Genomic DNA, 27,254 nt, shown 5'->3' with positions numbered 1-27,254 from the left:
GCCAAAATGTAGTGTTTGTAAATCCAGGTGGTTTAGAAATATATCTGACACAGAGTCCATTTATACAGCAACTAACTACACCTTTATTTCCTGGTTCCTCACTTCAACAACACTGTCCCCGCCCCTGCTTCTTTGCAACAATTATATACATTTACAAGTCAGAGCACAAACTAGGAAGAAAGCATTATATATTATAATATCACAACAAACACCATAGTTGTGAGCTCCACTCAAGTAAACATATAAAACCATTTAGTAAAAGGACATTTTCAGTTTTAATTTTAATACATTTTACCCATGTGTTACCAAATTTAAGGTAAATTACATTAAAATAAAAGCAAAATAAAATGCTGCTAAGATATGTGTATCTTCTAAGATATGCGTATCTTAAAGAGACATGAAAGTCAAAATTAAAATTTGATGACTCAGGTAAAGCATGTAATTTTAAAAGACTTTTAAATTTACTTCTATTATCACTTGTACTTTGTTCTCTTAACTTTTTTTGCTGAAAAACAAAGAATCAGGAGCAGTAATGCACTACTAGGAGCTAACTGGTAATTGGTGGCTACACACATATGCCTGCCATTGTATCACCAGAAATATTTATTTAGGTCACAGTAGTGCATTGCTGCTCTAGAGCTGATTTTTACTATGGCCTAGATTACAAGTATTGCGCTAATTTATTACGCACCTGCAAATGGGCAAGCTTGCGGTAGCAATTAGCTCTAGCTCTAAGAAAATGAACCATAGGTCAAACCTCTGGTTAATTTCCTTAATGTCTCCCAATTGCCCCCCAATTTCAGTGTATTAATCTTTATTAAAAATATTAGCATTTTTATTTTTTAATAAAGTAACTGCATAAAGCAGTTATAAGTGGCTAAAGTTGGCGGCTGTGGGGTGTTAGAAAAGAAAAATGCACTGAAAACTGCCTTCACATTTCGGTCTATGGGAACTGTGTGTTCCCAGTAAATATATATTTATATGCTTATATACATATATGTTTATGTGTTAATTTGTGCATATACACTGTGACAGAAAGCAAGGCCTGGTTATAAATGGAAGATATTTAAGACCAAGCATTGTACATGCTATTTCTCCTTTCAGTTAAAACCCCAGGGAGAAAGAGTGTGTATTTGATTATCCCAGACAGCTGGGAAGCTGTCCAGCAGCTAATCACAGGTGTGGCTAATTAGAAGTTGTGAGGGTTTAAATAGCAGCCTCACTTAGGCCTTGAGAGAGAGATATACAGCTACAGAAGCTGGTGTGTGTGTTTGTTACACTGTGTAAAAGACTTTTGTTCCTGTGAACTGTAAGAGGACATTATTTTTACAAAGCACTTGTGGAATGCTGTGAAGTGCTGGGACACATTTAAAAGCATTTACCTTTGCTGCAGAGGAAGGATTTCCCTCTGTTGAAAATGAACTGCCTGTTTGTTATTGCTGTGAAAAATAAAGCCTTGTAAACTACAGTGACTGTCCTGTGCTGCATTTGTGCCCTAGAAGACCGTGGTTAAAAGTGGTTCCTGTTACACTTGGTGGAGAATGCGGGCAACCACGTTGTAAGTCTGTGGGCATAATAATCTGCAAGCAACATGGAGGAGGTCATTAAAGCTTTGATCCATTCTAATGCTATACAGCAAGAGACTAACAGAAAAGCTGCTGAAAATAGTGCAGCACTGCAACAGTTGGTCTTGGCCCAGTCAGAGAGTGCTATGCTGCTGGCTAAATCACAGAAGGAGAACACTGAATTGTTGATTCAACAGATGGCTGCTGTGCAAGCTGAGACATTCAGGAAGACCCGGGAGGAGCAGCAAAGTGCTACACAGACTCTGCAACGAGAGGTTCAAGCCATATCAGAAAGACTGAACTCTGAATATGTTGGTGGCAGCCAAGGTTCCAGAGTAATAAGGGCTAGTCATTATCTTCAAAAAATGACAGCAGCTGATGATGTTGAGGCGTATCTTTTGGCATTTGAACGCACAGCAGAAAGAGAAAAATGGCCGACAGTTGAGTGGGCGAGTATACTTGCGCCATTTCTTAGTGGTGAACCTCAGAAGGCCTACTTTGATTTAGAGCCAGCACAAGCCGGTGACTATGAGAAATTGAAAGCAGAAATCCTTGCACCCCTGGGGGTGACTTCGGCAGTCCGTGCACAAAGATTCCATTCCTGGATGTTTTCATCTCATAATGCTGCAAGATCCCAGATGTTCGACCTTATACACCTTGCCAGGAAGTGGCTGCAACCAGAGGTTAATTCGGCTACCAAAATAGTGGAACTACTGGTGATGGACCGGTTTCAGCGTGGATTACCTGCTTCCCTGCGGCGGTGGGTTAATCAAGGTGATCCTCAAACAGCGGATCAGTTGATTGTATTGGTCGAAAGATTTATAGCTTCAGGAGAAGTTTTGCAACAATCTTCAATGGATCAGCCCCACAATCCCAAGTCCCAGAGCTCTACAAGAACTGGTAAGACTGTTCAGGGGATAAAGGGGATAAGAGAGCAGCAGGTGTATAGGCAAAACACCAGAGACATTTCCCCAGGAATTAAGGAAACATTTAAATATAACCAACCTGTAAGATGTTTTAAATGTAATGAGGTTGGGCATATTGCTAGAGACTGTGATAAAGATGAATTTATGGACTGTAATGTTGCACATTCACTATTGTCTAATAGCAACAGCTCTGTTAATAATGATTCCCATTGGTGTACTGTGACGGTTAATGGTAAAGTGTCTAGGGCTTTGCTTGATTCAGGAAGTATGGTCACACTAGTGGCTAAATCTTTAGTACCAGATGCAGTATTAGATTATGGGGAAAAAAATGGGAATTATCTGTGTTCATGGAGATAAACGGGAATATCCTACAGCTGAGGTGGAGATTGAGACTCAGTGTGGTAAATTAAAATATTGTGTTGGTGTAGTACCAAATTTAGCCCATGAGGTGGTGATAGGGAGAAATTTTCCAAAATTTCTGGAGTTATGGGAATCTCCAGAAATATGTCAAACTTCTGATATTTATGTATTTCCTTTCTCTGAAACTGATTTTGAAGGGGGTTCCATTGGAAAGGAGAAAAATAAGATTTATTGCCCTATGCCTGTATTAGTAGGTCATCAACCTTCTCAGAGTAATGAAGTACCAAGTACTAGCTTGGAAAATATTAATGATTTGATAGATCTGGTTGGTGGCCCTGGTAATTTTAAAAAGCCCAATGGGAGGATCCAACATTGGTAGAGGCAAGAAATAGTATCAGGGTTATAAATGATGTTAATTACAAAGTAAGTCAGCCAGGGAGAAGGAAACCTGAGCAAATATATCATATAAATCTGGTAAAACCTACAGAACTCCCTGTCACTGAACCAGAGATGAATATATCGGAAACCCTATCTGTACATCAGAAGAGAGAGGTCAAGGATTTTATTAGAATGAACAAAGAGGTATTTTCTGTGGTACCGGGAAAAACTAATGTTATTAAGCATGACATAATAACAGAATCAGGGAAGAAGGTCTGCCTTAAACCCTATAGGGTCCCTGAGGCTCGTAGAAAGGCTATTAAACTGGAGGTAGAAAAAATGTTAAAGCTTGGGGTAATTGAGGAATCACAAAGTGAGTGGAACAGTCCAATCGTGCTTGTTCCAAAGCCGGATGGTTCATTAAGGTTCTGTAATGACTTTCGTAAGCTTAATTGTGTTTCCAAATTTGACACCTACCCAATGCCTAGGGTAGATGAGTTGATAGAAAGGCTAGGAAAAGCACGTTATCTCACTACAATTGATTTAGCGAAAGGGTATTGGCAGGTGCCTCTCACTAGTCAAGCAAAGGAAAAGACAGCTTTTTCAACCCCAGAGGGCTTATTTCAGTATACGGTGTTGCCATTTGGTTTACATGGGGCCCCGGCAACATTCCAGAGGATGATGGATAGAATTCTGAAACCCCATGTTCGTTATGCGGCAGCATATTTGGATGATGTTATAATTTATAGTATAGATTGGGAATCCCATCTTCCAAAAGTTCAAGCAGGACTTGATGCAATACGGTCCGCTGGGTTAACTGCCAATCCTGCAAAATGTACCGTTGGTTTACAGGAAGCTAAGTACTTGGGTTATACTATTGGTAGAGGATTAGTTAAACCTCAGACAACAAAAGTAGAGGCCACAGCCTGGCCACAGCCTCTAACTAAAAAACAAGTAAGAGCATTTATTGAGATAACTATTTATTATAGAAGGTTTATCCCGAATTTCGCTACAATTGCGGCACCCTTGACAGATCTCACAAAAACAAGGGCCCCAATTATGATAAAATGGTCCCCAGAAGCAGAACAAGCTTTTAAGCATTTGAAAGATGCCCTTTGTGCCCATCCAGTTTTGGTAACCCCCAATTTCGGTAAAGATTTTATTGTACGGACAGATGCCTCTGATGTTGGTTTAGGAGCAGTTCTCTCGCAGGAGTGTCAGGGAGAAGAGCATCCTGTCCTTTTCCTAAGCAGAAAACTTATTCCACAGGAAAAGAACTATTCTATAGTGGAGAAAGAATGCCTTGCCATTAAGTGGGCTTTAGAGACCCTTAGGTACTATCTGTTGGGAAGAAAATTTAGATTAATAACAGATCATACTCCTCTCGCATGGATGAGTCAGAATAAGGAAACAAATTCAAGGGTTACTAGGTGGTTTCTTAGCTTGCAACCCTTCAATTTTACTGTTGAGCACAGGGCCTGTCTTTTGCTGGGCAATGCTGATGGTTTGTCTCGGGTACATTCATTGATGTCCATGGTCGCTCACCCCACTGGGTGTGAGCTGGGGGGGAGGATATGTGACAGAAAGCAAGGCCTGGTTATAAATGGAAGATATTTAAGACCAAGCATTGTACATGCTATTTCTCCTTTCAGTTAAAACCCCAGGGAGAAAGAGTGTGTATTTGATTATCCCAGACAGCTGGGAAGCTGTCCAGCAGCTAATCACAGGTGTGGCTAATTAGAAGTTGTGAGGGTTTAAATAGCAGCCTCACTTAGGCCTTGAGAGAGAGATATACAGCTACAGAAGCTGGTGTGTGTGTTTGTTACACTGTGTAAAAGACTTTTGTTCCTGTGAACTGTAAGAGGACATTATTTTTACAAAGCACTTGTGGAATGCTGTGAAGTGCTGGGACACATTTAAAAGCATTTACCTTTGCTGCAGAGGAAGGATTTCCCTCTGTTGAAAATGAACTGCCTGTTTGTTATTGCTGTGAAAAATAAAGCCTTGTAAACTACAGTGACTGTCCTGTGCTGCATTTGTGCCCTAGAAGACCGTGGTTAAAAGTGGTTCCTGTTACAACACATATAAACACATTAATATATATGTATTTAAGCATATAAATATATATGTATCATTTGCTGCCCATCGCTGCATGACTTACCCCCTTTGCTGCGCTAGTTCTTATGCCGTGTCTCACAGCATGAGAACGAGACTCCCATTGGAACATTTGGAAGCGTGCTCTATTGAGTGCAAAGCTTCCATGCAATGTAAACTGTGTTGAATTTAAACACTGCAGTATAATAAAAAAAACAAAGTGTGGGGTATTAAGTAAAATCAACAATCTAAATTGATAACCATTACAAATTTATTTAAAAAAATTATACCAATCCTCAAGTGTACTCAAAGGGGTAGTAGTCACATAATACCCTCCTGCAACATCGCAAAGAGAAACACCAGGACTAATTTAAAAGAATGGCCATGGGGCTAAGGCATTGTGTGAATAATAATAATAAGGGCAGTCAGTAAATAATTCACACTCAATCAAATTGAAGTGACGAAAGGAGAGAGGAAAGATGAAATTCCTCAACATTCAATTACACGTACACATACGCGATGAAAGGCTTGAATGTGTTAAGCATGCAAAAATATGACCACTCTGAAAGCATTTTGTTCACCCCACAACCAAATGAAAGTATCACATACCATGAATTGTAGATCGAGAATGGTATTGGACATTTGTTAAGTACTATAAAAATATGTTGTTTTTCTTTCATTTCCTTATTTCAGTATATTCTAATGTTAAGGGAGAGAGATCCACTGCCAGAATTTAAGATTGCCCAGAAAGCAATTTTTTTTCCTCATTAGCTAATTCAAATTAGCGGCGAGATTACATATGCGGCGCAAGCTTCAGCGTAACTGCTGAAACCCGCGTCGCCCGTAATTTCCCCTTGCACGTCTGGGGAATCACATAAACTGCGCCGGCAGTTTATATACTGCCGTAAGTCGGATAAACTGGCAATGTCCAGAAATGTTTGTAAATACACAGTTCTGTAGTCGCCAGTGACTTACGGCAGTTTCGAAACTGCCAGCACACATGAAAAAAAAAGTTAAATCGCACGTCTATTCAGCCTCCCTAAAATAAACCCAACACGTCAAAACCCCTATATCCGCCATCACCCCACATCGCAACTATAAATAAAAGAATTAACCCCTAAACTGCCAACCCCCCACAATGTAATATACCTAATTAAACTATTAACCCCTAATCCGCCATCCACCACTTCGCAATCAACCTAATAAATGTATTAACCACTAATCCGCCATTCACCCACATCGTAATAAACCTAATTACACTATTAACCCCTAAACCGCCAACCCCCCACATCGCAATAAACCTAATTAACCTATAAACTCCTAAACCGCCAACCCCCCACAACACAAATAACTAATTTAATTACTAAGCCCCTAACCTAACACCTAAATTAACCCCAATTATATAAAATAAAAAAACACTAAGTTACAATTAAAATAAAAAACCTAACATTACTTAAAAAAAAACTAAGATTAAATTAAATTAATCTAAAATTACAAAAACTAAAAAAGTCTAACATTACAGAAAAAAATAAACCAAATTATCAAAATTAAAAAAATGAAAAATAATCTCATACCCCTATGAAAATAAAAAAGCCCCCCAAAATAAACACCCCCTGATCTAACACTAAACTACCAATAGCCCTTAAAAGGGCCTTTTGTAAGGCATTGCCCTAAAGCGATCAGCTATTTTACATACAATACAATACTAAGTCCCCCCCTAACAGTACCCCCCCCACCAAACCACCCAAAATAAAATAAAAAAACACTAAAAAACTTAACCACCCATTGCCCCTAAAGGTCAATCAGCTCTTTTGCAGCCCAAAAAATCCCTAATCTAAAAAATAAAGCCACCACAAAAAAAATAAAAAAAATAAGTCTAACCCCCAAACAGGTACTCACCATTCCTGAAGTCCGGCGAATAAGATACTATTCCAGGTGGTGATGATCTTCTTCTAGGGGGCGACATCTTCTTCCAGAGCGGCAACCTCTTCTATCTTCATCCAGGACCAAGGCGATGCGGAGCGAAGGTTACCGCGGAACAGGACTGGCGACTGCGGAGCCATCCAGCGTGGAGATCATCTTCTTATGATCACCGCCGCACACTGAAGATTGAATGAAAGGTACCTGTTTTATATTTGGGGTACCTTGCATTCCTATTGGCTGAAATTTTCAAATCAGCCAACAATATGTGAGCTACTGAAATCCTATTGGCTGATTTGAACAGGTTTATTGGGTTGTGGGGAATGGCGGTTTAGGGGTTAATAGCTTAATTAGGTTTAATGTGTTGTGGGGGAATGGCGGTTTAGGGGTTAATAGGTTGATTAGTTACTTTGCGATGTGGGCGCATGGCGGATTAGGAGTTAATACATTTATTAGGTAAATTTGCAATGTGGGTGAATGGCTGATTAGGAGTTAATATATTTTATTAGTTATTGCGGTGGGGAATGGCGGTTGACAGATAGATATTGTGCATGCGTTAGGTGTATGTTAATACTTTCAGGGAGTTACGGTGCTCACATATTCAGTGCAAGGCTTGCTGTGCCTGCCTATGTGTGACAAGGTTAAAATGGGGTAAAATATCTAAATTTTCACCGCGTAAGTCCTTGCACTGAATATGTGATACCCACTTGCGATGCCGCTCTTTGTTAGTTTATGGCAGTAAAATTAGAGGGCGACTGGTTAAATACATGCACTGCATTTATATGCGGCGCTGTATATATGATATCAATACCGTACTACAATCCTGCGTCACCGGCTTTTGCGGGAGACGCAGCTTATGTAATCTCGCCCAAGTTGTTTTGTGAAAAGGTAGAGTGGGTCTTAAAAGGCCACAATTTCTGGTTGTAGTAGTCCATAATACTGAAAGAATTGGCAAAATTATTATCCCCCTCTAAGTAAAGCAAAAGATAGATCTAACAGAGGGGAAGGGGATCCTCCCTAAAGACTCTACTGTTCAGGGATGCATACAACCTACACTAACCTTTCTTTATACCAGTTCCTCTCCTCCATTGCTATCCCCTGAACCCCCTTAGCATGTATGCCTAAGAGTCCAGCAGTTTGTAGATCACCTTCTTATGAGTTGACCCATTTGATCCCTACAATTGTTTTGTTGTACTCTGCCTCTGTTTATAGCGCTGCGGAATCTGTTGGCGCTCTACAAATAACTGATAATAATAATAATAATAATAACCTAACACCCTAACATAAACCCCTAGTCTAAACACCCCTTATCTGCTGCCCCCAACATCGGCAACACCTACATAATGTTATTAACCCCTAATCTTCAGCTCCCAATATCGCCGCCACTATACTAAAGTTATTAACCCCTATTCCCTGCACCCCAACATCGCCCATGCTATAATAAATCTATTAACCCCTATTCCGCCGCTCCCCAACATTGCCACCACTAAATAAAGTTATTAACCCCTAAACCTCTGGCCTCCTACATTACTACCACTAAATAAACCTATTAACCCCTAAACCGCCAGCCCCCCACATCGCCAACCTAAATTAAACTATATAAACCCCTAAACCTAACCCTAACCCTAAACCTAACCCTAACACCCCCTAACTTTAACATAATTAAAATAGAACTAAATTAAAGTTACAATTATTAACTAAATAATACCTACTTAAAACTAAATACATACTTACCTGTGAAATAAAACATAAGCTAGCTACAATATAACTAATAGTTATATTGTAGCTAGCTTAGGTTTTATTTTTATTTCACAGATAAGTTTATATTTATTTTAACTAGGAAGACTAGTTAGTAAATAGTTATTAACTATTTAATAACTACCTAGTTAAAATAAATACAAACTTACCTGTGGAATAAAACCTAAGCTGTCTTACACTAAAACCTAACATTACAAAAAAAAAAAAAAACTACCATTACAAAAAATAAAAAACACTAAAATTACAAAAAATAAAAAACCTACCATTATAAAAAATAACAAACGAAATTATCCAAAAAAATAAAAATTATTCCTATTCTATTACCCTTTAAAAAAACACCCCAAAATAAAAAACCCTAATCTAAAATAAACTACCAAGGTCCCTTAAAAGGGCCTTTTGTAGGGCATTGCCCTAAAGATAACAGCTCTTTTGCTTCAACAGAAAAACAAACACCCCCTAACATTATACAAACCCCACCCCTAAACCCAGAAAATAAAAAATAAAGTAAAACCTAATCTACCCATTGTCCTGAAAAGGGCATTTGTATGGACATTGCCCTTAAAAGGGCATTCAGCACTTAAGAAATGCCCAAAAACATTACACAAATTATCCAAAATAATAACAATTATTCCTATTCTAATTCCCATTTTAAAAAACAAACACCCCAAAATAAAAAAACCTAATCTAGAATAAACTACCAACAAAAGGGCCTTTTGTAGGGCATTGCCCTAAATTAAACAACTCTTTTACCTGAAAAAAATACAAAGACCCACTAACATTTCAAACCCCCACCCCCCAAACCCACAAAATAAAAATAAAAGGCTATCTTAAAAAACCTAATCTACCCATTACCCTGAAAAGGGCATTTGTATGGGCATTGCCCTTAAAAGGGCATTTAGCTCTTTTTCATTGCCCTGAAAAGGGCATTTAACTCTTTTAAGAAATGCCCAACCCCTAATCTAAAAACAAAAAACACCCATAAAAACTTTAAAATACCTATCACTAACCCCGTACTCACAGTTGCTGAAGTCCCGCTTGAACGATCTTCATCCTGGCAGCTCCATCTTCATCCAGGCGGCTCCATCTTCATCCAGTCGGCATCTTCTGTCTTCATCCCGGTGGCGTCTTCTATCTTCATCCCGGCGGAGTGGAGCGGGTCCATCCTGAAGACATCCAGCGCGGAGCATCCTCTTCATACGGTCGCCGCCGTATACTGAATCTTCAATGCAAGGGACGTGATTCAAAATGGCGTCCCTTGCATTCCTATTGGCTAATTTGATTTTTTAAATTCAAATCAGCCAATAGGATGAGAGCTTCTGAAATTCTATTGGCTGTTAAAATTGACTGATTTTAACGCCATTTTGAATCGCATCCCTTGCATTGATAGAACTTAATTTCTTTTCACCCATAATACTTTCACTCCACTTGTCTCATTCCTTGGAGGTGTATTATAATCCAGAGACCTACTTCAGTAACTCTGCTTTCACTCATGCTCCTTCCCACCCTGCTCTGTGGTGGTCATCATCCATCAATGCCAAATCCTCAGGGAACTGCTGGCAGCTGTGTCCAAGGGGCTCTAGGTATCTGTTACCCTCCTCCTCTCCTGGAGTTGTATTTTTTATGTTTATCTACTGTCAGGCCTACTTACCTAGTTCAGAAACTCCGCTGCTTGCTGATGCTGCCACTCCTGCCCCTGGAGTTCTGCTCTGTGGTGGTCATCATTCATCAATGCCAAATCTTCATGGAACTTCAGGCTGCTGTGTTCAAGGGGCCTGTTGCCCTATTCCTCCCTGGAGGTGTATTTGTGAGGTTTATGTAATGTTAGGCCTACCCACCTAGTTCACTAAGACTGCTGACTGCTGTTGCTACAGCCACTCCTGCTTCTGCTCCTGCCCTCTCTGCTCTGTTGTTTTCATCACCTATTAATGCCAAATCCTCAAAGAACTGCTGGCTGCTGTGTCCAATGGTCTCTATGCAACTGTGGCCCTCCTACTCCCCTGCCTGGAGGTGTTTTGAGGTTTATGTACTGTCAGGCCTACCTACCTAGTTCAGCAAGTCTGCTGCCTGCTTCTGCCACTCTTGTTCCTGCCCTACCTTCTCTGTGGTGTCATCATCTGTCAATGCCAAGTCCAAAAAGAACTGCTGGCCTCTGTGTGCAAAGGGGCTCTAGGCATCTGTTGCCATGCTTTCCCTCCTGCCTGGAAGTGTATTTCTGAGATTTATGTGTTGTAATATCTACCTACCTAGTTCAGTAAGTCTGCTGCCTGTAGCTGCTACTCATGCTCCTGCCCTCCTTGATCTGTGGTGGTAATTATCAGTCAATGCCAAATCCTTAGGGAACTGCTGGCCACTGTGTCCAAGGGGCTCTAGGCACCTGTTGCCCTCCTCCTCCCCTGATACTTTAGCATGTGGGATTTGGAAACGAGGGATAAATGAAAAAAAATATATTGTATCAAATGGAAAGGTTGAAGTAGTGCTTTAATTGCAATATATTTTTTAAATTCTCTTTGTAAAGCCGGTTCCAGTCCATGAATGTTCTTGTGTCCCAGTTAGCAATGAAGGTTTGGATTTGTTGACATTTCCTGCCGTGAAATTTTGGGGGTAAAAGGAATGTTTTACAGGCTTCCCTTAGGCTTTAAAGGGATGTAATGATTTTCAACTTGAACGAAATTCCCTTCTGAATATTTAGTTGAACCAAATGTGCTAATGACAGAAATTATGACAACCCAAATCAATTGGAAAAAAACAAACTGAAAATAACTGAAGAACTGAATTTTCCGCCCATGTACATGTCTAATAAGTAGTTTTGTAGCTCTTTGAAAGGATTGTGGATATTTTACTTAGAGAAATATGTGACCATTCTGGTCATTCTTTGAAACTTGAGATTACACATTTGGCATTTTTATAAGGAAATTGGATTCACTTCAATTTTTGTATTTGTACAACAATCAAGAAAGCATGACTTCTGTTCCATCCAAAAAGAGATATGCCTTTGTTTGGTTTTGTTTGGTTGTGTAATTTAATTCTGAGGGTGATAGAAAAAGAAGTCAAAAAGGAGATCTTAAAATATCTTAAAATAGTGCTTCTCACTGGTAAAATAGTGCTTCTCACTGGTAAAATAGTGCTTCTCACTGGTAAAATAGTGCTTCTCGCTGGTAAGGTCTGGTAATCTAGACTGAATCAGAATTTGATGTCAAAAACTATGTTTTTGTTTTCTTGTGTAATGTTTTACTTTCTAAGGATTAGTAGATCTGACAGTTGATGTGCTTCCCATTGCAAGTGTATGATTATGTGTCTTATATTGTCATTCTCTTTCCCACACACCTCTGTGATTCAATCACAAACATTGTCTTGCCATTGTAGGTGGCTCAGAACATAAGAAGGTGACTAAGGGTATATTTGCTTTATAAATAAAAAAAAACCAATATGGAATAACATGGAATAACAGCAGCAAAAGTGAACTTTTCTTGAAACTGCTGATATGACTCTCCTGTATGTTTTGCTATGCAGAATTGTGGTAAAAGTTCAAACAAAGGGTATTTTCTACTTGGTAGATACTAGTGGTTTAATAACAAGATATTTGTGTAAGTCAAATTGATACGTTTTGGCAATGTCCTTAATTTCTGGTAGCTTGATTTTCTCAAATTTGCTGGATGAGATGTGAAAACCCTAATCAGCATTTGCAATATTTCTACTGTGTGTTTAACTCCTTGTCAGGGGTTAAACAGACAGTAGTCATGGTTCAATAGTTTTAAATTACATGCGCTAACATGTTCATTTTTAAACTACTATGGACCTTCAAATGCAGAAAACAACTCATCTCATTTGTGAGACATACTGTTCTCAAGGTAAAAACTGTTATCAGATTTTTCCTCCAGGGGCTTTGGATTTCTAAGAGATTTTGAAGGCCCAGAGATAATTAGATATCTAATTGGACAGCAGATGTCATTAAGATGTTTTTCCAGTCGACGTTTATGTTATGATACATCTAGAATTTTCTATTGTAATACCACTGATGTGTATGATTAAAGAAAATACAATAGCAGTCCCAAATCATATGTTGTAGCACCTTGAAGTATTTCTGGGTTCGATGGAATCCTGTTGAACATTTTTGAGATAGATTTAATTGCTTAGACCTGCTCATGTTTATATTGTTTATATTGATTCTGCTTTACAATAATTTTCATACTGTTTGATACTCTCTTGATCTGGTCATTTTTTTCCCTTAAATTATTATTTTATAGCTTGTGAATAGCTTAAAAATTGATTATGGAGTTTGAATTCTCAAAACCAGGTCTCCATGCTTACACATCTACTTTTGTAAACTCTTTTAAAACCAAACATCTTTGTACATTTCTTGTTTTGTTTTATAAAATTGTGATGCACTAGCAATATAAAATAAGCCACAAAATATGTTTCTTCTATAAAGTACTGCATAAATCTTACAATGCTACAAGCTGAACCACATTTGCTGGATAGATGAAGCAGCAATAAGTGATTAAAATTGGTTTGCAATGAATGTAGAATCTTTCAATAAAAGTAATACATTTTTACTATATTAGACTTACCTCTTTTTTTATAATTCCACATTTAAATATGTATTATATTGCAGTGACCTGTTGTCTGCGGTGTGGGAGTATCTGGCAGGTGGGAACATTTTTAAGTATAAGGCCCTTGGAAGCAGTTATATTAAGAAGCATCCACACATCAAGAATGATTTTTTAGAATCTAATGATGCTTGGCCGAAGCTACAAGCTGGAGGCTGAACAAAACTAATGTCTATTTTTTTCCTATTTCAGGTATTTAGAAAACTCCTGCAGTGAACATCAGGCTATCAAGCAATGTAATTCGGAATTCACAGCTCTAAAATAATTTCACTGTGTGATTCTTTTGACAAATGCTTAAGCCCTTTTCCATATCTGTTTATATTGAATTAAAAGACGAAAACTTTCAAAATTTTCTGTTTTTCTAAATTATTCTAAGTAAATACATAAACATGTTATACGGTTGCTCTTTTCTTGGACTGCTATCGTAAATTATTATTGAAAGGCTTCAAATAGCATGAATCTGTTCTTCAAGCCACACAAAAAGGCTAGGTAGGATTTAGGGATAGCGCTATCTAGGCATCGGTGAATCAAGATGACCGAGCCAAGCATTACCCTCTTTTCTTAAAATGGATATTGAGAACAGCTAGGTTCAAAAAAATATGCTGCAAGTTTTCCAGTATATTTGGTTAAAATTTGAATCTATGCACTTTAAATATACTGTGTATTTCTATGCGTATTTAAAAAGAAATGCAACACAACACACATCCTATAACTCAAGCAAATGGACACATAATACAAACAATAGAATAGAAAACAGCACTACAATTTGCATTTTGTCCTTTAATAAGATTTGTTTTAAAAAATATATATATTTTTAAATTTGATAGGGTGACTCTCCATTATAATGAAAGAAGTATCGTCTTATTGTTCACCGATTGGCACACTGAAGGAGCTTTACTGTGAAGGACACAAAAAACACCTTCAAAATGTTACAGTACAAATGAATTAAAAGGAAATGAAAAAGAAAACGTAAAAAAAAGAAAAGAATCAAGACAACCATGTCATCCTTGAAATAGCTAGAAATGCAAGTCTCAGGTGCAATAAAGTCTTTGTGAATTCCTTATGTTTGGTGTTAGTGTAGGTGAAATATCACTCCCGAACCCCCCCCCCCCCGAACAACTATCTCAGCCCCTTGTTCATGTTGCAAGGTCTCTGTGACGCCTCTTGTTCTACCCAGTTAAACTACTTTATATAACAACACAAGTGTACATCTTTACAACAAACATTTACATTGACCGTGTTTCAAGAATATCCCTGAAAATATTGTGGTTGTAATTGTATTGGGTACTTAATGGAACTATAGCAGATAATGACAGGAAAGCCTACAAATGAATCTGTAGAAAATATAGGTCAAGCAAGGTGCAATGGTTTTTGAACATGATGTGTCCTTCAGAACAAGGTCAATCTCCCAAGCTTGTAGGTACCATAAAACACAATAACATATCCATACTTTTGTTGTTTGTGCCATTGCCTTGGCTTTTTTTTTCTGAAAGCAAATGGGGAACGTCTGTAATTTGATTTGGCACAAATTTAGCCTGAGCCTGACAAGTTTTATACAATGTGCATACCATACACCTGCAAGAGGCATGATGGATGCAAACACATTATTTCTTGCAACAATCTATGCACTTGGTAAAGTGTGGGGTATGTGTCAACATTCGTATGCTATTAATGCTCCTTTGCATGATTTTAAATGCAGGGTGCCTGTATTTCAAGTGGATTTGCAATATACTTTATTCTGAAAAGCGCTGATTGCCAGCGGATGTTCCGTGAGGAGTTTTTCTATTCCATGCACTGATTTTGACATTCTAGTAAGATTAAAATGCTCTGATTCATTAGAGTATTCTATTATTAAAATGTTTATTTCTATGTGATTAACCTCAGCAAAAGAGACAAACATGTAGTTGTAGATCAGTTTCTAGGGGAACTATTCAAAGAACATGACTGGAGAATATGCCAGGAGTGGGATATACTATATAAATATATATATATATATATAGGTCTGGGTGCAAGAACCATAGGGAAAATTACAAAACAAATTATTACAACACACAGAGAAAGTCCAGCACTCACTTACAAGCTCTCAGCTAAGATTTAAAAGCAAAAATTGAAAGGTTAGTTACCGCATTTGGCCAAATGGGACAAGCCCAGGTACCACATTAAGGTCCTTTCCAATACCTGGGACCCTAAAACAGCCACACAATGCAAGCTCTCAAATCTAAACAAACTGGGAACAAGGGAAGGGTGCACAGGCTTATGTAATAACCCTAGACCTATACAAAACAAGGAAGGGGACCGCACTCTCATACCGGACCGGGTACACATCCCATGACCCTGCAACATGCTCAGCCCTGGGTGCTCACTGGCACTCACAGAAAGCTGTGCTTAGGGGTTAATAGTGTAGTGGGAACTGTGCCGTCAACAATGTGGCAGTTTTGGAATTATTATGGGCTTATGGGGATTTGGGTTAGTGCGCGAGTAATGGTGTTAAAAAAAAAATATTAGCTAAAATGGATTAAACATCTCTTCTACATGTTACTAACATAAAGGAGTGAGACCACACTTCTGTGTCTTTCTGGCACAATCAGAATGTTTTCCATAAAAATGTTACTGTCCAAAAAGAGTTAAACCACTGTGCTAAGTGATACGGCACAAAATGGTTAAATCATTGCTCTATGTGTTATTGGTACAACAGGTTAATATACTTCTCTATGGTAATAACATAGATTAAAACCTCATTTGCTGCAGTTTTTTTTCATCAATTAACCTCACCACTTTTAGTTTTTGGAATAAAGTAGCCACTGTCATGTTGATAGCTAAAGTTCTATTGTTTTGTTGACCACAGCTAAAGCCAATTGGACATCTATGTCGTATGGGTAGGCTTGTGATGTCTGCAAAATACATTGCAATGATCAGAACTAAATCATTGGGTGAAATAAATAATGAAAATAGGATGATTAGTTTTTCTATTATATATAATTAAACATTTTATATTATAATTTAAAGTTGTTTTATGTTTTAAGTTTAAGGGGAGGTAAAGATGGAGGAGCTCCTAAACCCAACCCTGCTGTATATGCTACAGTTGGGAATCCTGTGCATGAATTCCATGAAATATCTGCACAGATATTTTGTGGTGGGGGGGGGGGGAATACACAATGTTGGCCCTCACCTGAGGTCAAAGTGCCCCTGTTACTGCAAATCTTTTTCACTTAAATGTAACATTCCTTATAGAGAAGTGTTATTGACTGATGACTGTGTAGCAGATTGCCGAAGGTGGCCACATCAGACTAGACTTTTTTCACTAAACAGTCATTGTGAAACTGTGCTTTGGACATTATGCTTACTTTGTGACACATTCTCCCAAATCTTTCATATATGAGGCATATTTTACACAATAAGAACATGTGGCAAGGGTCTAACTAAAACTTACTGGGACCCAGGGCAAAGTCTGTGGCAGGGATCCCCCTAATTTAAGCAATACCCCTTCCAAAGCACCACTAACTCCTAATATTTATATTACAAGTCCATTAAAGCTACATCATTAACCAGCATACCTGAAACACAATCCACAAAATCTTTATCTTTTTTTTTTACCATCATAACAGTCTAAAACATGTATCTATAAATAGGTATTCTGAACATAAACAAGAATTTCCAGAAAACACGCCAAAAGTTTGTTGAAAGTATAAATAAAAACTTTATTCCATTCTTTAATGACACAGTGACACCAAAGTAGGACTGGATAGGCCCTTCCTTTAGATACCATTGAGACCTCTGTAGTTAAGCTCCTGGTGACTGGAAACAAATGAAAAGCAGGGACTTTTTGTGTGTCTTTGTGTACCCCTGAATAATCTATAAATACTATTTCTTGCCCCTATTCCTATATTCTATATTTAGAAACTATTTAAAAATACTCTTCTGTATCTTTTTTCTATTTTGTCATACATGATTAAACAATTTTGTAAACAGTTAACTATAACAAACAGGAAAATAATGTTTGGGCACAACCTATACCCAAGGATCAATTGCTGACAATGCCACCTACGACAGCTCTATTGAACCCCAAACATGATAAAAAATGGGAAATTTAATTTTAAGCATAGGAACATACATTAAAAAAAAGCAAACGCTATGTAAAATAGTTTTGGATGCAACAAAGAACAGAAATAGCCTTAAAGGGACAGTAAACACCAGAATTTGTGTTGTTTAAAAAGGCAGATAATCCCTTTAATCCCTTTATTACCCATTGCCCAGTTTTGCATAACCAACACAGTTATGATAATATACTTTTTACCTCTGCAATTACCTTGTATCTATGCCTCTGCAAACTGCCCCCGTTATTTCAGGTCTTTTGACAGACTTGCATTTTTAGCCAATCAGTGCTGACTCCTAAGAGCTTCACGTGCCTCAGCTCAATGTTATCTATGTGAAACACATGAACCAACGACCTCTAGTGGTGACAAACTGTCAAAATGCTTTCAGATTAGAGGCAGCCTTCAAGGTCTAAGAAACTAGCATATGAACCTTCTAGGTTTTTTTTTTACTTGACTGTCCCTTTAAAGGGACACTGAACCCAAATTTTTTCTTTCGTGATTCAGATAGAGTATGAAATTTTAAGCAACTTTCTAATTTACTCCTATTATCAATTTTTCTTCGTTCTCTTGCTATATTTATTTGAAAAAGAAATCATCTAAGCTAAGGAGCCAGCTATTTTTTGGTTCAGTACACTGGACGGCACTTGTTTTTTGTTGGGTAAATTTAACCCCCAATTAGCAAGAACAACCCAGGTTGGTCACCAAAAATGGTCCGGCATATAAACTTACATTCATGCTTTTCAAATACAGATACCAAGAGAATGAAGAACATTTGATAATAGGAGTAAATTAGAAAGTTGCTTACAATTGCATGCTCTATCTGAATCACTAAAGAAAAAAATTTGGGTTCAGTGTCCCTTTAATATCCCCTTAAGGACCACCTTCAGAATAACCAATACATAATATTAAAATGTAAAATATTCCGTAAGAAATATTGTATCACACATTTGAATATTTTTTCTGAATTGTAAAAAAAAAACATTAAAATAAAAAAGGAACTTACCTTCATTTAAAACCAGGTTTACAACTGACATGTAATCTTGTGGCTCTTGATCTGTAAATATTACATGAAAATCTCTGTCTATAGGAACAAGCTCACAAAATCCATCCAAGTTTTCCACACCACAGAGCAGGATGACAACGCTATTAGAGGGATGCAGGAGTTGCAAAATATCTGTGCACTGTCTTCTATTCAAGATCTCTAGCAGATAATTTGTCAGCACTAGCAGTTTACATTTATACTGTGAAAGGCTGAGATATTCCATTGCTTCATCTGATTCAAGTTCTATGTTGTAAAGTAAAATCCCTTCATCTTCCAAAATCTGTGTGAGCACATGTTTCATATATGTAGCCCATTCTTCAGCATTTCCTTCATAGATCACCAAAATGTCTTTCTTATCTTCTAAAAGGTAAAAGAAAAGACATTTAGTAAAGGACCATTTGTTTGTTTTTTATATTTTATCTCTGATAATTGTGCTTTTTTCACTATCCCCACAGAAAATAAAATATATAGGTCTAAGTTATAAATGAAGCACAAATGATAGCGCAGGGTGAGCTATCAATATGGCTGGGCCGTACTAGGATTAGAGTGGAAATTGGTATTACAAGTACAGAAAATGTTTAGTGTGGCCAACATTCCTTTAGTGCCCTATACAGTGCTAAACATCACTGATATTACAAGTCGAAAGTAATGCTTTGCGCTCAAACACAACACATATCAGCACTAAAAAGATTAGCGCAACTTGAGATATGGGGGCCGATTTAACAATTCGCTGTAGAGGATCATGTCTGCCACACATCAATAAATGCTGACAGCATATGCTGTCGGCATTTATAATTGCACAAGCATTGCTAGTGAAATGCTTGTGCAATGCCGCCCCTGCAAATTCGCGGCCAATCAGCCGCTAGCAGGGGGTGTCAATCAACCCGATTGGGCTGATTGCTGTCCGGCGCCTCAGAGTTAGTGGACGAGTTAAGGAGCAGCATTCTTAAGACTTGTTTCTGACGAGCCTAAAGGCTCGCACGTAAACAGATGAATTTGGGCATTGATAAATCGGCCCCCTGCAGTTAAGTGTTAGGGCTACTTGAAAAGTTTAACAAAAGGTATGTAGAAATAAAGTATTACACTCAGAAATATTACATTGAATGTAAAGTATACGTTTATTATTAAAATAAAGGTATGTATATATATATATATATATATATATATATATATATATAAATATACATATATATATATATATATACTGTATATATATATATATATATATATATATATATATACTGTACATATTACATGTAAAATATGTTTACATTTTTTAAAATGTGTTTAAAAAGGATATTATATATGTCAAGATGTTTAAGGGCTCAGAAGTTTATATATTATTATTATTATTATCAGGTATATGTAGAGCGCCAACAGATTCCGCAGTGCTATAGATACACACACACACACACACATATACATATATATATATATATATATATATATATATATAAATAAATATAGCCCTTTTCCAGTCAAACACATTGTCATACAAAATATAAATTTTAAATAATTGAATATGTTTTTGTTTTTTTAATAGAAATATTTCACTTCACTTAGAAGAAAATGTTATTTTTCAAGTAATTCTTATCGCACCTTCATCTTTAGCAAAGGTGCATATGGCCACAAAAAGATACCTTGGAGGGCTGAATGTGGCCCACGAGCATGTGTTTGGATGGCCCTGACATATATACAAAGCAGTAATATTCACACTGCTGTAGTCAATGTATTATACATGATACATAGCAGAGCGATTTTGTTTTGTGGCACCTGCCCTTTTGTCAAGCAAGTGCCCCGAAACCTCGCCCCGAAACCTCACCTTGCCTACACCAATACATCATTGTCAAAAGAGAGTGCAGTACCAGTGTGATTATTACTTGTTACTTGCACCATGGAATAAGGTTTCTGGTTCAGCACTCAAGCATAGTTTATTTGAAACGACTTTTGTTGTATGCACTTTCATGTAGGTTTTTACAGAGGATATGGCAAGGAATTCAGGTAAACATACTAAAGAGTGCTACTGATTTGCAAAACGCTAAAATTCCGCTAAGAAAATACAGCTCAAAAGTACAGCTTTAAATACTTTTAAACATGTAATTATGGTTGCAAATTGATTAAAGCCTGTGGCTATACTATGCACATATACAAAAACAAAAGCACTGTCCCTTTAAATAGCTGCAGTTGGAAAAATCTAATGCATCTAGTTGCTTTGTAGCTCAGAGCTAAATGGAAAAAAATGATGTTAAATTAGACATGGGGTATATTTATTAATGTGCAAGCGGACATGATACAATGTAGCATATCATGTCCGCTGCACATCGATAAATGCCGACAGCATATGCTGTCGGCATTTATTATTACACAAGCAGTTCTTGTGAACTGCTTGTTCAATGCCGCCCCCTGTAAATTCGCAGCCAATCGCCCGCTAACAGGGGGTGTCAATCAACCTGATCGTATTCTGTCCACGGCCTCAGAACAGGCGGACATGTTATGGAGCAGCGGTTTTTAGACCGCTGCTTCAAAACTTCTGTTTCCGGCGAGCCTTCAGGGCATCAAGCTCCATACAGAGCTTGATAAATCGGCCCCAAAGAATCTAAATAGAACAGGGGTTTCTCACAGCTCTTTGCGTGTGTCGGAAGTAGCACGCGTATTATGAGTTGAAAGTAAACGTGTTCACTTGAGCGCAATTTAATTTAACACGTGTCTGGATAGTGCGACTTCAGAGTTCTGGTTCTCGACTAAAAAGTGTGTGGGGGGGAAATATCAAAATTACATCTAAAAGTACAGTTATACTCATAATAACAGTCTGATAAAATGATTTAATAAAAATATTGCATAAAAAACAAATATATGAGGTCTCAGGTAAAAAAAGACTGTAGAGGGCTTTAACATAGAGATACACACACACACATATAAATATATATATACAATTTTGCAAAAGAGAGAGGGGGGAAACAATGTACATATTACCATTTCAATTAAAAGACAGGGAAAGCAGCACTCTTTTAGACAAATGGTCAGACAGCTCAAGAAAATATATTAACAAAATGTAATTTATTAGTATCAAAATAGTTCAAAAAGAGATCCACTGTCTCCTTTTTAAAAGACTGCAGGAAATCACGTCTCAAAATGAACCTGCATGTGCAACCATACAATCCTAGACAAAACATTCAGTTTAAAACTCTAACCGGTCAAAGTAAGCACAGGGCGCCAGTGTAACTGCATTCAGTTTGGTTATTTGAAGTTGCATAGGATGGTTTCCTGACCAATTACACCCTTGCTGCACACAGAACCCCTCAGAGCAAATCAGGGAGGTATATCCTGGGCACGTAAACAGAATAGGGATCTAAGGTGTCAGCAGGCCCAGCGTGCATACACATATAAAGTTAATTCATTCTTTTCAAGCATGTATGGCAAAGGTTAGTGAAGGCAGTTCAAGATGCAATAATGCCAGGACTAGTCTGTCCAAAGTATGTAATACATTGCAATATGCAAAAGCAAGTTAGAGGAAGCCGTTCAGAAGCAGAGAAGTCAGGACCAGTCTGTCCAAAGTATGTGTTTCATACGGTATGCAACAGCAAGATACCAAGATTAAAGGCAAAAGTCTCAACAGTCTGTAGGGATTACAGTCATCAGCAGAAAAGTTGCATAGCAAGGAAAGCCCGAGCCATTACAGTAGTAGTGGAAAAGTATTTTCATACATAACAGTCAAAGTCTTTTTGAGGTATATACTGCACCTTCCTTTTGTCACTCACAGCTTTTTTAGGTTCACTTGCATGGCGTGTATTTGGAGACATGGTAATCAACGATGTGCATTCGGTTGTTGGATTTTTTCAAGAGCGCTCCATACTAAAGTTTAGCTGCACACACTGGAGTCAGGTGGTCACGTCACATGAGCCAGTCAGCCAATGCCGACACGCATTTCATCCCCTTGTCTATTGGTAGGACAGGGATTCTTCAGGACTTATTTGTATATATATGTGCACATATGTATTTATGTATTTATATCTGTATTTATTTATAGACACATATATACACAAATAAATACATATGTATATATACAATATATATATATATTATATTATATATATATATATATATATATATATATATATATTTGCATTGAAGCCCTTTGCACTCAAGTACCTGAAAACATGTAAAATCATATGTATGCAATATGCATATTTAATAAAGTGTATGTACTGTAAATATTTCACATTCTAATGTTCTTCCCATAAGAGAATATGTTCTATGTATTTATAAATATATATTCCTATATATATCTGTATATATTTAGAGAGAGAGAGAGAGAGAGAGACAGAGATATGCAACCAAAATACCATCAGATATATAGAAATATTCATTTAAAGGGACATGAAACCCACATTTTTTCTTTCATGATCTAGAAAGAGAATGTCATTTTAAACAACTTTCTAATTTACTTCTATTATCTAATTTGCTTCATTCTCTTGATATCACTTGCTGAAAAGCATATCTAGATATACTCAGTAGCTGATTATTGGTTGCTGCACATAGAGGCCTCGTGTGATTGGCTCACACATGTGCATTGCTATTTCTTCAACAAGGATATCTAAAGAATTTAGCATATTAGATAATAGAAGTAAATTGGAAAGTTGTTTAAAATTACATGCCCTATCTGAATCATGAAAGTTTAATTTTGACTAGACTGTCCCTTTAAGTATAAATAGAACATATTCTGCTATGTGAAGATCATTGGAATGTGAAATATTAATATATTTTGTCGGGTTAGCGCATTTGAGAAAATGCAATTGGGGTTGTACGTGAAAAAGGACGCTTTTTCCACTTTTTTTCCGCTCCATATATGTCTATGTTGGAATACGTTAAATCGATCATGATATTAGGACTTTGGCTTTTTGCGAGCATCGGGTTAGAGCTTGTGTGAAAACTGTTTATTTTCAACTTGTAATACGCGTGCTACCCAAAGCGCAAAAACTACTGTTCCACTCTTAATCTATCCCTTACTAGATAATCAAATAATGGCATCAATTATTTATGTAAAACGATGGTTTGCATATTTATTTATTTTTGTGCAAAATTTGAAACATTCTAAAAATTTTTATTAACGCTTTCTTTAAAATTTGTTAAATGTTTATACATGCTTATCAGGACAGAAACCAATTAGTTTACCACACTTTTGCTTCTTTTATCTTTTTTTGTTCTTATTTGAAGAATACTTATTACTTGTGTTAAGAAAGTAAAAAAAAAATGTGATAATGCATTTTGGATAAATAAAAAGATAAAGCAATAAAGTAAAGACAGTTTCAAGACAAAATTATTGCTTGGTTATTTGTCGATAAAACATTCATCCCAAACATCACAACTTTTTCTTTTCTTAGCGCAAATATTCTTCCTAGTGATGTGCAAAATGTAGAGACTCTTAAAGGGACAGTAAACACTTTCAGAGGCATAGCAAGGCCTTGAGGCACCTGGGGGCAAGTCCTTCATCTGTGTGTTCCGTCCCCAAAGTACCATAGTTCCCTCAAATAATTGCATGTCCCTTGAGAAGGAAATTATTTTCAATAATTATAAATAATAGAGGTATAACAATTCCAAGGTTACTAAAATTTAAAATTTAAGTTACATAACCCTTAATCCAAACTGCTTGCTTTGGATATCAGAATTGTTTAATTTTGAAATAATGGTATATTTGTATCTGTAAAGTGGGACCAAGTGTAAACACCATCTTGTGTGATTTAGGCAATATTTACATGTCATAATACATGATTCCTGAATTCCGGTGGTGAAGGTCTTCTTCCAGGCGGCTCCATCATCTTCTATCTTCATCCGGAGCGAAGGCAGTGCGGAGCGGAGGTGCATAGCGGTCTTCCCAATGCGCAGTCCTCAGCGGAGTTTCTCAGCAGCGGCCCTCAGCAGTGGTCTTCAGCGGCGTGGAGGCTCCTCTTCATCTTATCTCTCTGCATACAAATTTTTTTAATGGAAGGTACCGCAATCAATTTGAGGTACCTTGCATTCCTATCGGCTGAAATTTTGAAATCAGCTAATAGGATTAGAGCTACTGAAATCTTATTGGCTGTTCAAATCAGCCAATAAGATTTCAGTAGCTCTCATCCTACTGGCTGATTTCAATTTTTCAGCCAATAGGAATGCAAGGTATCCCCATGAATATGGGGTACCTTGCATTTAATCTTCAGTGTGCGACGGACAATCACATGAAGAGGAGCCTCCACGCCGCTGAGGACAGCCGCTGATGAAGATCGCCTCTGAGAACCAGTGCTGAGTACCGCCGCTGAGGACTGCCGCTGAAGATCCGTGCATCGGGGAAGCCAGCTCCACAACTCAGCTCCGGTATAGAAGATGATGGAGCCGTCTGAAAGAAGACCTTCTCCGCCGAACTTCAGGAACGGTGAGTACCTATTTGGGGGTTAGACTTAGGCTTTTATTTTTATTTATTTTTTTAGATTAGGGATTTAATGGGTTTGTAAAGGAGCTGAATGCCCTTTTAAGGGCAGTAAAAGAGCTAGGTTTTTACTGTTAGGAGGACTTAGTATTTTTTAAATGTTTAAGAGCCTTTTAAGGGCTATTGGTAGTTTAGTTTAGATAGGGGAGTGTTATTATTTGGGGGGATTTTTTATTTTCAAAAGGATTAGGTTTAATTTTTTATTTTTGATCATTTTGTTTATTTTTTTTCTGTAATTTTAGAGTTTTTTGTAATTTTAGATTATTTTTTTGGAATTTAATGTTAGGTTTATTTTTAAATGAATGTTATTTTTTTTATTTAATTGTAATTTAGTATTGGGGTTAATCTAGGGAGTGTTAGGTTAGGGGGCTTTGTAATTAAATTAGTCATTTGCATTGTGGGGGTTTGGCGGTTTAGGAGTTAATAGGTTAATTAAGTTTATTGCGATGTGGGGGGTTAGCGGTTTATGGGTTAATAGGTTAATTAGGTTTCAATGTGGGGGTTTGGTGGTTTAGGGGTTAATAGGTTAATTAGGTTTATTGCGATGTGGGGGGTTGGCGGTTTAGGGGTTTATATTTTAATTATTATTTGCGTTGTTTAATTTACGGATTAGGGGTTAATTACCTTATTATTTTGCACAATGGGGGTTGGCCGTTAAGGTGTTTGTTAATACTTTGTGCGGGAGGTTAGTTTTTTTTGTTATACTTCATGCAGGCGGTTAGGTTTTTTTGTTATTTAGTGCGGGCGATTATGTGTTTTTTTTAATTTCTTGTGGGTGGTTATGTGTTTTCTCGTTATTTTGTGTGGGTGGTTGTGTGTTTTTTTTTTTAAGGCTTTGTTTGCCTACGCTGCATCCAGGTGGATTCTGAATACCACCCTGCTATTTTCTGAATCTTGCAGCCAATGTTCCTTTGAGGATGTGTGCGCAACTGGCGACGGACCCGTTATAAACGCGATTATAGTATATATATATATATATATATATATATATATACATTTTAAAAATTTTGGATACATTTCTGGCTAGAAATAAAATTCTTGGATATAATTGCTTGTATTAAATGGGTCACCTTTTAGTGGGATTAATTTAAGATCAACTGGAGCTTTTTTTGTAAGTATATTAGATTTGTATAGGTTGAACTCGATGGACTTCAGTCTTTTTTTAACCTCATCTATTATATATATATATTTATATATTCTACAAAATAAACTGTGTTTGCCTCAACATTTACTATTATTTCTCTTCAACAAAGCAATATTACAATTTTACAATCTTTAAAAAAATTAACAATAGCTAAATCATGTGATTCACATGTGAGCACACTACAAGATACTTTCAGACAAGCAGTAAATAAATATATGGAGCGAGAAGGAATGCCTTGGACCTCGGGGAAGCAGGTGATTATCACTCACCATCACCTCAGGTTATTTATCTGCCTATAATATATAAGGAGTATAACTCTTATATTAGAGATTTTTTAATGAGATTTTGTAGTAGCTGTTTCCATGCACAGATGGTTGGACGGTTGTAGGTAAAAGGATTTGTTCTTGAACCTCTTGCCAATGCCAACTGAATTTCAGGTTCTGAAACATAAATTCAGTACCAAAGGCCCATTTCTGACCTTATAAGGGAGAAACAGTAAAAAATCAACAGTATCTAGAAAGTAGATAGAATGGATATTCAGTTTGGACACATTGGCCTAGATTTAGAGTTCGGCGTTATCCGTAAAAACCAGCGTTAGAGGCTCCTAACGCGGGTTTCTTACGCACTCCGGTATTTAGAGTTTATTTACCGCCACTCAAAATACACCTAACGCTCACCTTTCTACCGCCACCTCAGACCCAGTAGTAAACATATACCGCAAAAAAAAACATCCACGAATCACAAAACAAATATTACACAAAGTACACTTACACTCATACAAACACAACACTATCTTTATTTTTCTTATATTTCTTTTTTTTCATTAAAATACAAAGGATTAAAGTTGCGAGATCTCGGGTGTTTGAAAAAAATCCACACAAATCCATTTTCCCATTGACTTAC

General features: G+C 37.1%; 1 protein-coding gene across 1 annotated transcript in view; it reads right to left on the bottom strand.

Annotated features, from left to right (window-relative positions):
• The window catches only part of LOC128647395 (B-cell scaffold protein with ankyrin repeats-like), a 198,416-nt gene that overhangs the window by 35,562 nt on the left and 135,600 nt on the right, over positions 1 to 27,254 (bottom strand). The window contains exon 2 of the mRNA XM_053700181.1: positions 18,706 to 19,104. Coding sequence (XP_053556156.1) covers positions 18,706 to 19,104 — 399 coding nt within the window. The remainder of the gene's footprint in view (positions 1 to 18,705; positions 19,105 to 27,254) is intronic.

Source organism: Bombina bombina, chromosome 2 (assembly GCF_027579735.1).
Source record: "Bombina bombina isolate aBomBom1 chromosome 2, aBomBom1.pri, whole genome shotgun sequence".
In the NCBI taxonomy this organism is placed as follows: domain Eukaryota; kingdom Metazoa; phylum Chordata; class Amphibia; order Anura; family Bombinatoridae; genus Bombina; species Bombina bombina.
The sequence above is the reverse complement of the archived record's forward strand: the minus strand, read 5'-3'. Positions and strand labels throughout refer to the sequence as shown.